This window comes from Canis aureus, chromosome 20, assembly GCF_053574225.1.
Source record: "Canis aureus isolate CA01 chromosome 20, VMU_Caureus_v.1.0, whole genome shotgun sequence".
Taxonomy (NCBI): domain Eukaryota; kingdom Metazoa; phylum Chordata; class Mammalia; order Carnivora; family Canidae; genus Canis; species Canis aureus.
This window is the reverse complement of record NC_135630.1, coordinates 49,262,408-49,274,737: the sequence shown is the minus strand read 5'-3', so window position 1 is coordinate 49,274,737 and position 12,330 is coordinate 49,262,408. Positions and strand designations below refer to the sequence as shown.

At 34.6% G+C, this 12,330-nt stretch overlaps 1 protein-coding gene across 8 annotated transcripts in view; it reads left to right on the top strand.

The window, feature by feature from the left end:
* The window catches only part of LRP1B (LDL receptor related protein 1B), a 1,828,472-nt gene that overhangs the window by 1,782,140 nt on the left and 34,002 nt on the right, over positions 1-12,330 (top strand). For 6 of the 8 annotated variants that reach the window (XM_077861563.1, XM_077861559.1, XM_077861560.1 and 3 more), the window contains 2 exons: positions 497-601; positions 1,468-1,581. In XM_077861563.1, coding sequence (XP_077717689.1) covers positions 497-601; positions 1,468-1,581 — 219 coding nt within the window. The remainder of the gene's footprint in view (positions 1-496; positions 602-1,467; positions 1,582-12,330) is intronic. The other 2 variants (XM_077861564.1, XM_077861562.1) reach the window with 1 other exon arrangement.

Genomic DNA, 12,330 nt, shown 5'->3' with positions numbered 1-12,330 from the left:
TTTCTTACAAAACCTGGAATCTGAAACTCCTAACAGTTTGTTTGGACCAGATTTTACAGTTTACGAGAAATAGCTGAAGCATTTGCTTCCAGAATATTTGATCATGTGATTTTATAATTCACACCAATGTCACCAAACCCTAGTTATATGAAAAGGGAATAAATGAATGCTAATGTCTACCTGTAGTGTAAGTGATAGACATTAGAGCATATTTTTTCACACATATATATAGCTATATTAAAATTTTATATTAAGAAAATGGGTTGAAAATTTGAAAATTACTAAAAGAAAACAATTGTCTTTCATCATTTTGTTAAAAAAAGAAAAAAAAAAAAAAACTTTGCCTCCAGGAAGTCTGTCTTTCTGAAAACTTACTTTTAGCGAGGCCTCTATTACTCCTCTATGATGAATATTCTCATCTGCAGAGAGTTTATGTCAGCTTTCAACAATAATGATGCCAGTAACAATGAGATTTCTTTTTTCTTTGTTGCTGCAGCTGCACTAATGGAAAGATTGCCTCTAGCTGTCAGTTATGTGATGGCTACTGTTACAATGGTGGCACATGCCAGCTGGACCCTGAGACAAATGTACCTGTGTGTCTGTGAGTATTGTATAATGTTGTGGGCACTTTGTGGAATGACTTTGTATGTACATGGAATCCTTCCTCTATTGTTCTGCATTTTATTTGGTGGTGGAGGGGGTAATCCATTTTAAATGAATGTTTCATGGACATCTCTGATCAAGTATTGTCCCTCAGTGGCTCGTGTGCTGCAAAATCTCCTCCTTCATCAATTTGCTAGTGATTTCATAAGGAAGAGCTCATTCAATTATTAGCATCATGCACATTAAAGACATTCACAGATCTTTGAAGTTGGAAATGCCAGGGAAAATTATTCTAATTTCATTGACCTTATTCATATATGGGAAACCCAGGCATAATCATATTTGTGAACACTTGGTACTTACATCCATTCTTTTCAAAAGAACTTGAGGTATCTTTTCAAATGTATAATGCTATTTGATGTTTGTATCAGGTTTAGAGTGTTATATTACGTAAGCCTATTAAGCCCCTGTCTCCTTTGGAATTCATGAAGTTGAATCTGGGTTTTTAAACATTTGGAAAGTATTGGAGATTCTCTGCTTGTGAGAAAATCTATAATTTAATATTCTTCCCTCTGTCCATAATGGACAACTGGAAATAAAACCATTCCACTTACACGGTTTCTATTTTGAGCTTTCTTTGATCACCGCTGCACTAGAAGGATGACGTCTACCTACGATCCATATCCACGTTCTGTCCCCACCTTGTCAGAGCAGCATGTGATGAGTGTGAATGAGAGAGAAATGAGCGTACTTTACAAAGTTTTATTCATATGTTACTATCTCTGTATGAAATAAATTTGAAACATATTTAGAAAAAAAAAAGTCAGACGCTTTATTTAGCTGTATTTTACTGAAATTCTGCAGATGCTCTGTGGGGTTTAAAAGTCAGCGCTGTGACCAGAAAGAGAACCCTTGTGATCACTACTGTCAGAATGAGGGGATTTGCACTTTAACTGCGTTTAATGAGCCGAGATGCAAGTAGGTTTAACCTTCCACTTTACCACTGCGCTTCGTGTGACATCATTTCAGGCCACAGTTCATTGGTTTAAATCATGAACATCCACATGCATTTCACAGTGTATACTTAATCTCGGGGCTCATCTGTGTCACACACACTTAACCTTTGCTTCGCTCACCGACAAGTGTATGCACCACAGTCAGCTAGAGAGTCTAGAAGTATAACAGAAGGAATGAAAAAGCTCATGGAACTAATAAAAATACATTTCCTAGAATAGTTGCATTTAATTAGGGAAGTACAGAAGCGGGGTTTTTAGACCCTATTGCTATAGTCTATACTATATTTGGAATAGTGGCTTCTTTTCAGTAACTGACTTTTCGTTTCAAGTGCTGATGAAATAATAATACATTCTTTTGTTTCCCAAATTTTCACCGAGAACACTCTTTAACCAGAAAGACTTCTTTATAGAAGAAATTGGTACATGGTAAAAATTTTGTTTCCTAATAGTTTAAATCTTTCTCTCCTAATTCAACTAACTTGTCCATGTCAAATAAACTTATTTGCTCTGAGAAATTTCAGGGACCACCTTTGGGGTAACTATCAATGTTCATCATGATGGAAGTTATTTCTGCATTTTGTATTTGAGCTTTAGAGATGGATCATATGTGACATCCCCCTTTATATCCCATGTCATAAACAGAGACCATGACTGGCACCTCATACTAACCCCATGGTGGTATCACAGTGTACTTAGTAATGGTCTTGAAGCACAATTGTATTGAAATTCACATGTTTCATTATCAAAACTCTACAGTTTTGTTCACAATCTATTTTTTTATTTAAAAATGTCATTATTTAGATAATTGTCCAAAAAAATATGAGAAGTGATTAAACTAATTAAACAGGGAAAAATTGGTATTCCTTCTTTTTTTCTAGAAGATATTTGAATATGTCAAACCAATATTCCTATATAAACTACATCCAAAAATAACACTTTAAATATTAGTCTACAAAGTGTATGTAAACTGATCTTTTAAGGCATTGACTTTTCATTCATACTCAGGTTTGCACCTGTGTAAGTGAAGACTGAGGAGACTCTTCAGTTCTACCTCAACCTGGCTCCACCCTAAATTTCTTCAGCCATTCAGCAAATATTTATTGACTCTGAAAGTATGCTAAATCCTAGACAAGTGAAGATGAATGGAATTTAACCCCCAGCATCAAGGAGCTCATTAATTAATGGGGTGAAAATTCATACACAACTAATTAACCTATAATAATATAAGTGTGAACACAGGCAAAAAAGAGAGGGCAGTGGAGTCTTAGCAGGGCAAGTGATTTGTTCAGAATGGGAAATGGAAGCTTAACAAAAAGGCAATCTTTTGTGGTTTATGTAGTTCATGACATTCAGTGAGGTTGGGAAGACCATTCTGCAAAGAAAGAATAGCATAAGCGAAGACATGGATGTGAGACTTAATGGCTTATTTGGGGAACTGTGAGTGGTTGTATATAGCTAGAATGAAGGGTGACTGTAGTTGGGAGGGGGAGGGGCACAAAGACAGACACAAAACTGAAAAGATAAATTAGAATCTTATTTATGCCAAAGTTAGGGGATTGCATAGGATCCTGAAATGAATGATCAGCCAAAGAGATTTGAGGGAGAGGCTTGAGATAAGGAGTTGGCTTTTGAAGGTGATGCTCATTGATGTGTGTGGGAGAGCCTTGAAGACCAGCTGCAAGGGCCCCACATGATACGGTTTGGCATGACTTCATGAGAAAAGTGATGGGCACTGGAACCTGGGCAGTGCAACTGGAGGAAAGAAGAGCAAGGGCAAGAGATTCTTGGATATTTCAGAGTTATTAAGTCCAGAGTGATTGTTAGCCAAACATTGATCTAGGTACCCATGTTACTTCATTTTCAGGACACCAGTAATGCCTGTTCTGGGGCCCAGTCTTCATTAATCTTGTCCCTCTTCATTATGTCCAGGCAAAGTACACATAACATTTCAGACCCACCCTCCTTCCTTCCCATAAATAGGTGTAGGACTATGCCTGCCCACAGAATCCCCCTGTGTCCCCAGAATCCATTTTTCATGGGATAGCAGCCCACAAAAATGTTCTCCACTTTTTACTCTTACCAAGTATCATCAGAGGCACCTGGCCTTATAAGATGATAATCAGCCTATTTTTTAAACTCAGCAAGGAAAAATACATTAATTGGAAAGATTTAGAAGAAAATTATTTTACTTTTGCATATGTTAGTCTCTGTGCATTTGGTTTTATGGGAATTTTGTCCATGCCTTTGTTTTTTACAACCTAAAATGTATTCTGATGGTAGCAGTAATTCTTACTGAATCCCTCAAATATCTTAAGCTATAAAAAGAAGCACAGAGGAGAGAATGACATTCTGCTGTCATTCATTCATTCATTTGCCAAATGTTTATTGATAACCTATAATGAAAGAGACCCTATGTAAATTCGGAAAGATAATTAATAAGAGCTAAAGCTGACTTAGCAAATACTTTCTGCCAAGCACTATGTTAGGCACTTTATATATTTTATATAAAGTTAGAATATTATGCTGTTCTTCTTCTTATTATTATCATCATCATCATCATCATGTAATTGTTATCCTCATTTCACAGACTATAACACTGAGGTTACATACTAAGAACGGATGGGACTCAAGCATTTGTTTGATTGTGAAGTTCATGCCCCGGTTATAACTCTTACACTGTACTACTCTCCTTATGCTATACTAATTCCAACATGGTTTTTACTTTCTAAGAACTTAAAATTTATTTTAGTAGATGAATGGGTTTAAAAAACTTAAAATTCCATTTGGCAATTGTTATAATAGTGAAGTGGGTGATGTGAATTAAGGAAGGCACTTGTCATGAGCACTGGGCATTCTGTGTAAGTAATGAATCACTGAATTCTAGACCTAACGCTAATATTACACTATACCTTAACTAACTGGAATTTAAATAAACATTTGAGACAAACTTAAGAAACAAAAAAAGAAATAAGACCAAAGTGTTGTGGGAAAACATCTCAATAGAGATCAATTAATGATGATTAGTTGGAGAGAGGAAAACTCCATAGATGAAGTGATAGTTTCACAGTAAAAAAAAAAAAAAAAAAAAAAAAAAAAAATGTATAGTATTTGTACAGATGGGGAATGACTAAAAATCTTTTTTTAAGGAGATAGAGAATAGGTTTGAAAGTAAGGTTATGGTTGCTGAGAACAGAATTTAGCCTATGTGGCAAAATAGGAAGAGAGAAGACTAGAGGGAGATATTGGGGCCACTTGATGTGGTGCATTTTATGCCATGACACGAGAGTGGGTTTATAGGAAGAGGAATAGAGGATTAAGGATGGAATCTAGAAAAGACTACTGTTTAATACTGTATTATAAAGGAATCAACAAAAGTAAATGAGAAAAAATAGAAATTGGAGGGAACTTGTCAAAGTAGATTATTTCAATTCAAAGGAGTAGAGAGTATGAAAGAATATCAACAGAAAGAAGAAAGAAAGAAAGAAAGAAAGAAAGAAAGAAAGAAAGAAAGAAAGAAAGAAAGAAGAAAGAGAAAGTCCAGACAATTTAAGGAGGATACAAAATTATAAATGGTTTATTGGATTTTGCCATTGGATGGCCATTAAGGGAGATGGTTTGAAAGTTCTATATGACAGGAGAATATTAAGCCCTTGGGATATCTTCCTAATAGTCAATTATCCTTATGAGCTTTTTGGAAATACAGATTTCAGCCTCAGATATCAATTGGTAGTGGTCACGTATTTTTAATGAAAAGCTAGTGTGTACTATTTCATCTAAAAGCCTTACAGGAAACAAAAAATTGCTTTAAAAGATAAGATATAGTGCTTGCTTAAGTTTTGTTGGTAGTACATTTTTCTTTTTTTTCATAGAGTGGAAAACTATTTGAATGTGCAGGACTTAATAGACATTTGGAAAGTCTATAAAGTATTCGGATCTATGAAGGTGACAGATTTTTTTTTTCCACATGGAAATTTTATTACTGTAGCCTTCAAGTTAAGAAATAGATTTGTTCTTTGAAAGCCTTCACTTTTGTCTCTTGATGGACATTTTCACTTATTACTACATATGGAGGAAAAAGAAAACTCCACAGAAAATCCTAGAGAAAAATAAAATCTAGGATTTTCTATGCTTATTTGGAGAGAGTTTTGATATTTTTAAAGTAAGTGATATTGCTTAGGTTAAAACCAAATCTGAAAAAAATCTAATGTGTGCTATCTTGACAATATTTTGGCTGTTATATGTTTTTTTGTTGTGAGGTTTAAAAATCAATACTGTGAAGAACTATTCAACTCAGTATCAAGTTAACTGTGTATTCCTACTTCTAAGATAACTTGCAAGGGTCAGACTTTCATTTATATGGGATTTAACTTTCTTTAAAACATTCACAGCATTATCTCTCAGCAATATTTACAGTACATTTCCTCTTCCAATAATAAAATCACGTTTGTAGCTACCCTACTTCTCCCATCACTACTAGCATACTTATACACACACACACACACACACACACACACACACACACAGCCTTGTCACATTACGGCAGGACCATTCCACTCTTAGATGTTCTGCTCAAACAGCTCATTGAACTGAAATGCTTCTCCTTTATTCCATTTACCTGTTATTATCCTAATAGTCTCAACTCAGATACCCTTTGTATGTGGCACAAGGAAAGTGAATAGTAAATCTTAACTGACTGGGGCTTAGCTAAATTTCTCAGAAGAAAAGAATCAAAATTTAATGAGGAAAGTATTTTATAATATGTAATATATATTTGTATATTATATGTTATATATATTTACATATAACTACATATATCACATTAGTCAGACACAGAACCAAGAGGATGGATGTGTGTGTGTGTGTGTGTGTGTGTGTGTGTGCGCGCGCACGTAGAGAGAGAATGAGAGAGAAAACCAGGAAAGTCATTGGTGTAATTCAGTCCAAATCCAAAGTTCTGAGAAACAAGGTAGTTGAGAGTATAAGTCCCAGTCTAAGTCCACTATTGTTTTTGGTTTCTGTTCATTCAGTTTCTTAACACAATTAGATGCTTTTATTCTTAAGTGGTTGCCCAGTGTCCCATTGTCTGCATTTTCCCTACTTTATATAATTAACCATGTATCATTCAGTTATTAGGTGTGCGGTTTTGTTCTTGTGTTCTTGTGTTAACTTTTCCCCCCAAAGATACAAACATGTATCTAAATATGTTTGTAATTTCTCATTTAGTTTTCTAGGACTAACACTCAGAAATGGAAATATTAGGTCCAAATATATCAAATATATGAATGACACTAGCTATGATTTTGGGCAAGTGACTAATGTCTTTTTGTGTCACATTTTCCTTATCTGTAAAGTGATAAGTTTGGGCTAACCATTCACTTATAAGTCTATGAGGCATAATATATTTAAATCTGAGTCCCATTTGAAGTTTTGCTTTCAACCTGGTTTAAAATTTGGTTGGAGTCACAACCACAGATACAAATTCTCCCCAAATCCCTCTAAAACATCTAAGAAGACTCTGAAAAACAAAATGTCCATTAGCAGCAACACTAAGAATAATAGAAAATCTGTTCATACTATGCAGTAACTGAAGAACTAATCATAAAATTTGTGGTTCATGATTAAATATTTTTATTCAGTATTTCTCTATGGTTTCATAATTTATTTTTCTGACACTTTAAAATAATATGCCAAGGTTTAGCTAAGTGTATGAGTAGTCTCTTTACACCTAAGCTCAAAAGATAATAGTTCTTTTCACTTATTTCTTATTATAACCCCTAGTCTAGTATATAAGTCTATAAGAACTAGAATCTTAGGTGTCGGTTTCCTTGATTGGTTCATATTTTGCCCTCTCAGAGAAAACAAAAATACTGTCAATCTTCTCTTCCTATAGCCATTCCTCAACAAGTATTTATTGAGCACCTACTATAAGCCAGACAATATCCTAGGCACCAAAGAGTTAATCTGTGAACAAAACACAAAAATATTTGACCTGTGTAGCTTAAAGGCTAATGGTTATCCCTTATTGGAGAATTTGGGTAATATTTACTTTTTAAAAATAGTTTTCTATATAATCTATATTCTTTTTTAAAAAGAGAAGAAAAAAGGCAGTTTTTAAACTTATTTGTGTCATCTGAAAAAAGAGAACCAAAAAGATCTAACTCTGATAGTGCATGGCTTCTGAAATCCTATCAATTCAGGCACTGACTGTTTTGAAAATGGCAGAGCTCCAAGACATTTCTTATAATATATATTATTGCTTCTTGCCCATGGCAAGAACCATTCTCCATTTGGCCAAAAACAAGATAGTGATGTTAGTTTTTATGTTTTACTTCTTCATTTCAAACAAAAGCTAAAAATAACGTACTATGAGCATTTCCCCCCAATCTATTACCTTTTTTTTTTTTTCCTTTTTGGTTTACTTAGATTTATATGGGTATCTGGTTTTTTTGTTCATCTTTTTTAGGAAAAAATGGTTTCCAAAAAAATTATCTCCTTTCTTTGATCATTCGTGTGTGAGACTATGTGTGTGTGCTTCCATTTTTCATACTCCACTATGATATTCCATATTTTATGGCTAAAATTGACCTCTCATCTGTGTGTGGCCTTTGGACATGGAACATATTTCTATGAAATTGGCCTGGGAATGTTGCCTGTTGTACACTCTATGGCTTCTTTAAATTTATATGTCTGTTTCTCTCTGGAAGATTGTAAATTCCTTCAAGTAAGAAGTTGTGTCTGATTTATCTGTTTTGCCCTAATAGCTAGCATATGTTCTGCACATAGTATGTTCTTAGCTAATGTTGCTAAAAAATAATGTCTTGGTGCCTATATTGTATTGCAAGATCTGACAGCCTATGATATGATCATCTTTCTGTAATCATTATAATACCACATCCTACTTTGTTATTAAATTTTCAAAACTACAAGAGTCAGGAAAAAAAAAAACAGAAAAGTGTTTGATCTTATCATGATTTGTTATTCTCTTTCTCACCTTTATGATACCATCTAATGCTACCCTGAGGTGTTTCCTGAGTGTTCTGGAATCCAGGTTAAATAGCTCTCTGTAAAGATCTAAGTAGGTTTAATTCAACATCTTAACTTATTAGAAGAACATAATTTTATTTGTTTTTGTTGTCACTTCTCCTTGCTTTTTGTTTGTTTATTGTTTTTAGTCTGGGAATCTCTATCAAAAATAGACAGGGAAGAAGAGGAAAGTAAGGTATAGCCCCTGCCCTTGAGGGCCTGTGAGTCTATTTGAAGTAAAAGATGAGGGAAGAAGGAACATGCCAGGGGCTCTGGGAATTTGAGTGATGTAAATAAATAATGCTTATAAAGGAGGATTGGACAATGATATTAGACAGTGAAATAATTCTGAGGAATATAGAATGCTTAGCTAGAAATTTGAAATTCATTCCATAAGCAATAGAGGAACACTGATAATGTTTGAAATATGGAATATCATAGCCATCTGAATGTTTTAGAAAGGTTTTGATGACACGGTGCTGTGCTGGAACAGAAGCTATGGGTTTGCAAAAAAAAAAAAAAGAGAGAGAGAGAGAGAGAGAGATTTAAAAATTAATCCCAATTTGCAATGAAAAGGACAAAGATATTTTTCAATTAAAAAAAATGACTTAAAAAATGACTTTTTAAAAGTGTTTTGTGGTAAACAAGGCATACAAGAGCCGAGTGATAGAGGATATTATATCTCAGGATTGCAGTTTGTTTTGGTTGTTTAGTTTTTCTCCTCTGGCTCTTTTGTCATCTTAATATGGAAATGCTAATAGCATGTACTTTCTAAAATTGTTTTAGAAACAATTTTAGAAACAACAGGATTAAGAAATATAATATATGTAAAGAACATAGAGTATTGTTCTTCAACATAAACATTAAAAAAAATTAAAAAGGAAAATCTTAAAGCCATTGTAATACACCAGACATAAATGATCATAACCTGGTATAATCTGGGCTTCTAGGAGTCTGAAGGTGAAAAATAAAGTGCAGCTTTTTTTTTTTTTTAAAGTGCTTCTTATTGAAAATAAGGTGCTATGTGGCATAAATAAAACGCAAGCAGTGCATGGATAGTAAGTAAAGCCCAGCTCAAGTCCTATTGAGAAAGAAAGGACAATGGGTCTGCCCTCAATTTCCTTAGAAAACACACAGGAGAATTAGTTTCATAATCATTTTCGAAGTAGAATTTTTAAATGCAGAAAGATGCAAAACAAATATATAAATACCAAAGGGACATTCATTAAGAGAGAAATCTGCATTAGGTGTTTCATCATTTTCTTTGGTTTTGTGATTGTTCCAATCTAATTATTTTATTAAAAGTTCAGCATTATTTTCTAAGTCCTTAGGGTGAGAAACACGTAAGGAAAATGTACAAGTACTAGAGAAGCCTTTGGCGGGACTTTTGGGAAGAGGATAACAAGTTCTGTTTCTGTCACAAATTTTAAAGAGATAGGAATTATTCTCTACATTGCAGTTAATTAAGGACTTGGTTTCTGAAAATACTGGTCTTGCAGAAAGGAGACTCCAGGGTTTGCTCTCTGTGGTCTTGCTGTCAGGCTGAGCAGCATTCCTCCATGTGGACCAGCGACCTTGTGGCCCCATAAAGAATATTTAAGAAGAACCAACGAACTTGTCATGAGTGATTTCAAACAGATCACAACTTTTCAGCAGGGGTATTGAGCAATTCAACTTTAGGGGCCTGGGTTGTCCACGTTGTAAGAGTCAGGTCATTGCACATTCCTTATTTGCTTTCCTGCCCCTTGGCATATGTTCAAAACAGAAAATATGAGATGTGCACGTCTTTTGGAGTAGTAAGGCCAAGAAAAGCTGTCACATCAATAGCTATCCTATATGATCCCAGGTAACAAGTTGTAACTTTTCCTAGCTTTCACCATGCCGGCAGTGCCGTGGGGAAAACACACAATACAGATATCACATCTTTCTGTACAAGTTTTTAAGTCTAGTTTTCGCCTTGACAGTACAGTGGCACTACTTAACAAAGAGCATTTACTACAGAGTTATATATATTGGGCAGCTACAGTTATAAAGCTTTGATGTTCTCACATTATCTTCCCTTGATTTGGGGACACGTAATCATATATATGATTTCACATAATCAGCAAATCGGAATAACCAAAGAAACCACAATATAACCACATAATATTTTCATTTGTTAATGTTACTTCTTTAACAATTAAATATGTTTTTTCTATTTAGACTGCTTTCCCCAGATTTTACTGTGATAGAAAACAATCACAATTTCAGATGCTTTTAACAACAAATGCTTATTTCTTGCTCCTATTCCATTGCTGGGAAAAGTCAAGAAAACTAAATAGTCACTCTAAGGCCTCGTACCTGACCCCCAACTAATTTTATACACTTTCCAGAAAAGGATCAGGCACATATGGTTTAAATAGCAACGTTGATTTCAGAGTAAAAAAATAATTAAAGATTCCTTATACTATCATTATTTAAGAAAATATGTTCTTTCTCCTTTTCTATAGTACAATAGTAACAGACAGAAGTCATTATGTTAAAGGAGTATAAAATCTTAAGCCTAATACTTCTTCTAATGAGCATACAAATCAGAAATTACAACTATGTAGATATTGGCATGAGGTATACAGCCTTTAAATTTAATAATTTAATATTCATAATATCATCATTTGCATTAAATTAAGTTAAATGATGTGTAAATTTTATACACATCATTATGTCATTTAATATCCCAAGGAAGCTTTTTTTTTTTTTTTAGATTTTAAAATAATCAACTTACCTTGCAAAAAACAAGGAAGGAATAAGGAAAAATCTTTTGAGGCAGTAAAAGGAAAACATAAAAAATAGATAACAAACTAAAAAGGAAGTGGATTTGAGGAGAAAACAAAGGTGATGTCATATGAGGTGATATCTATGGACAATGTGTGACAAAGCAGGAAGTATCATTCTCTCTCTCCTGTTACTATATTTTTTTTTTTTATTATTGGTGTTCAATTTACTAACATACAGAATAACACCCAGTGCCCGTCACCCATTCACTCCCACCCCCCGCCCTCCTCCCCTTCTACCACCCCTAGTTCGTTTCCCAGAGTTAGCAGTCTTTACGTTCTGTCTCCCTTTCTGATATTTCCCACACATTTCTTCTCCCTTCCCTTATTTTCCCTTTCACTATTATTTATATTCCCCAAATGAATGAGAACATATAATGTTTGTCCTTCTCCGACTGACTTACTTCACTCAGCATAATACCCTCCAGTTCCATCCACGTTGAAGCAAATGGTGGGTATTTGTCATTTCTAATAGCTGAGTAATATTCCATTGTATACATAAACCACATCTTCTTTATCCATTCATCTTTCGTTGGACACCGAGGCTCCTTCCACAGTTTGGCTATCGTGGCCATTGCTGCTAGAAACATCGGGGTGCAGGTGTCCCGGCGTTTCATTGCATTTGTATCTTTGGGGTAAATCCCCAACAGTGCAATTGCTGGGTCGTAGGGCAGGTATATTTTGAACTCTTTGAGGAACCTCCACACAGTTTTCCAGAGTGGCTGCACCAGTTCACATTCCCACCAACAGTGTAAGAGGGTTCCCTTTTCTCCGCATCCTCTCCAACATTTGTTGTTTCCTGCCTTGTTAATTTTCCCCATTCTCACTGGTGTGAGGTGGTATCTCATTGTAGTTTTGATTTGTATTTCCCTGATGGC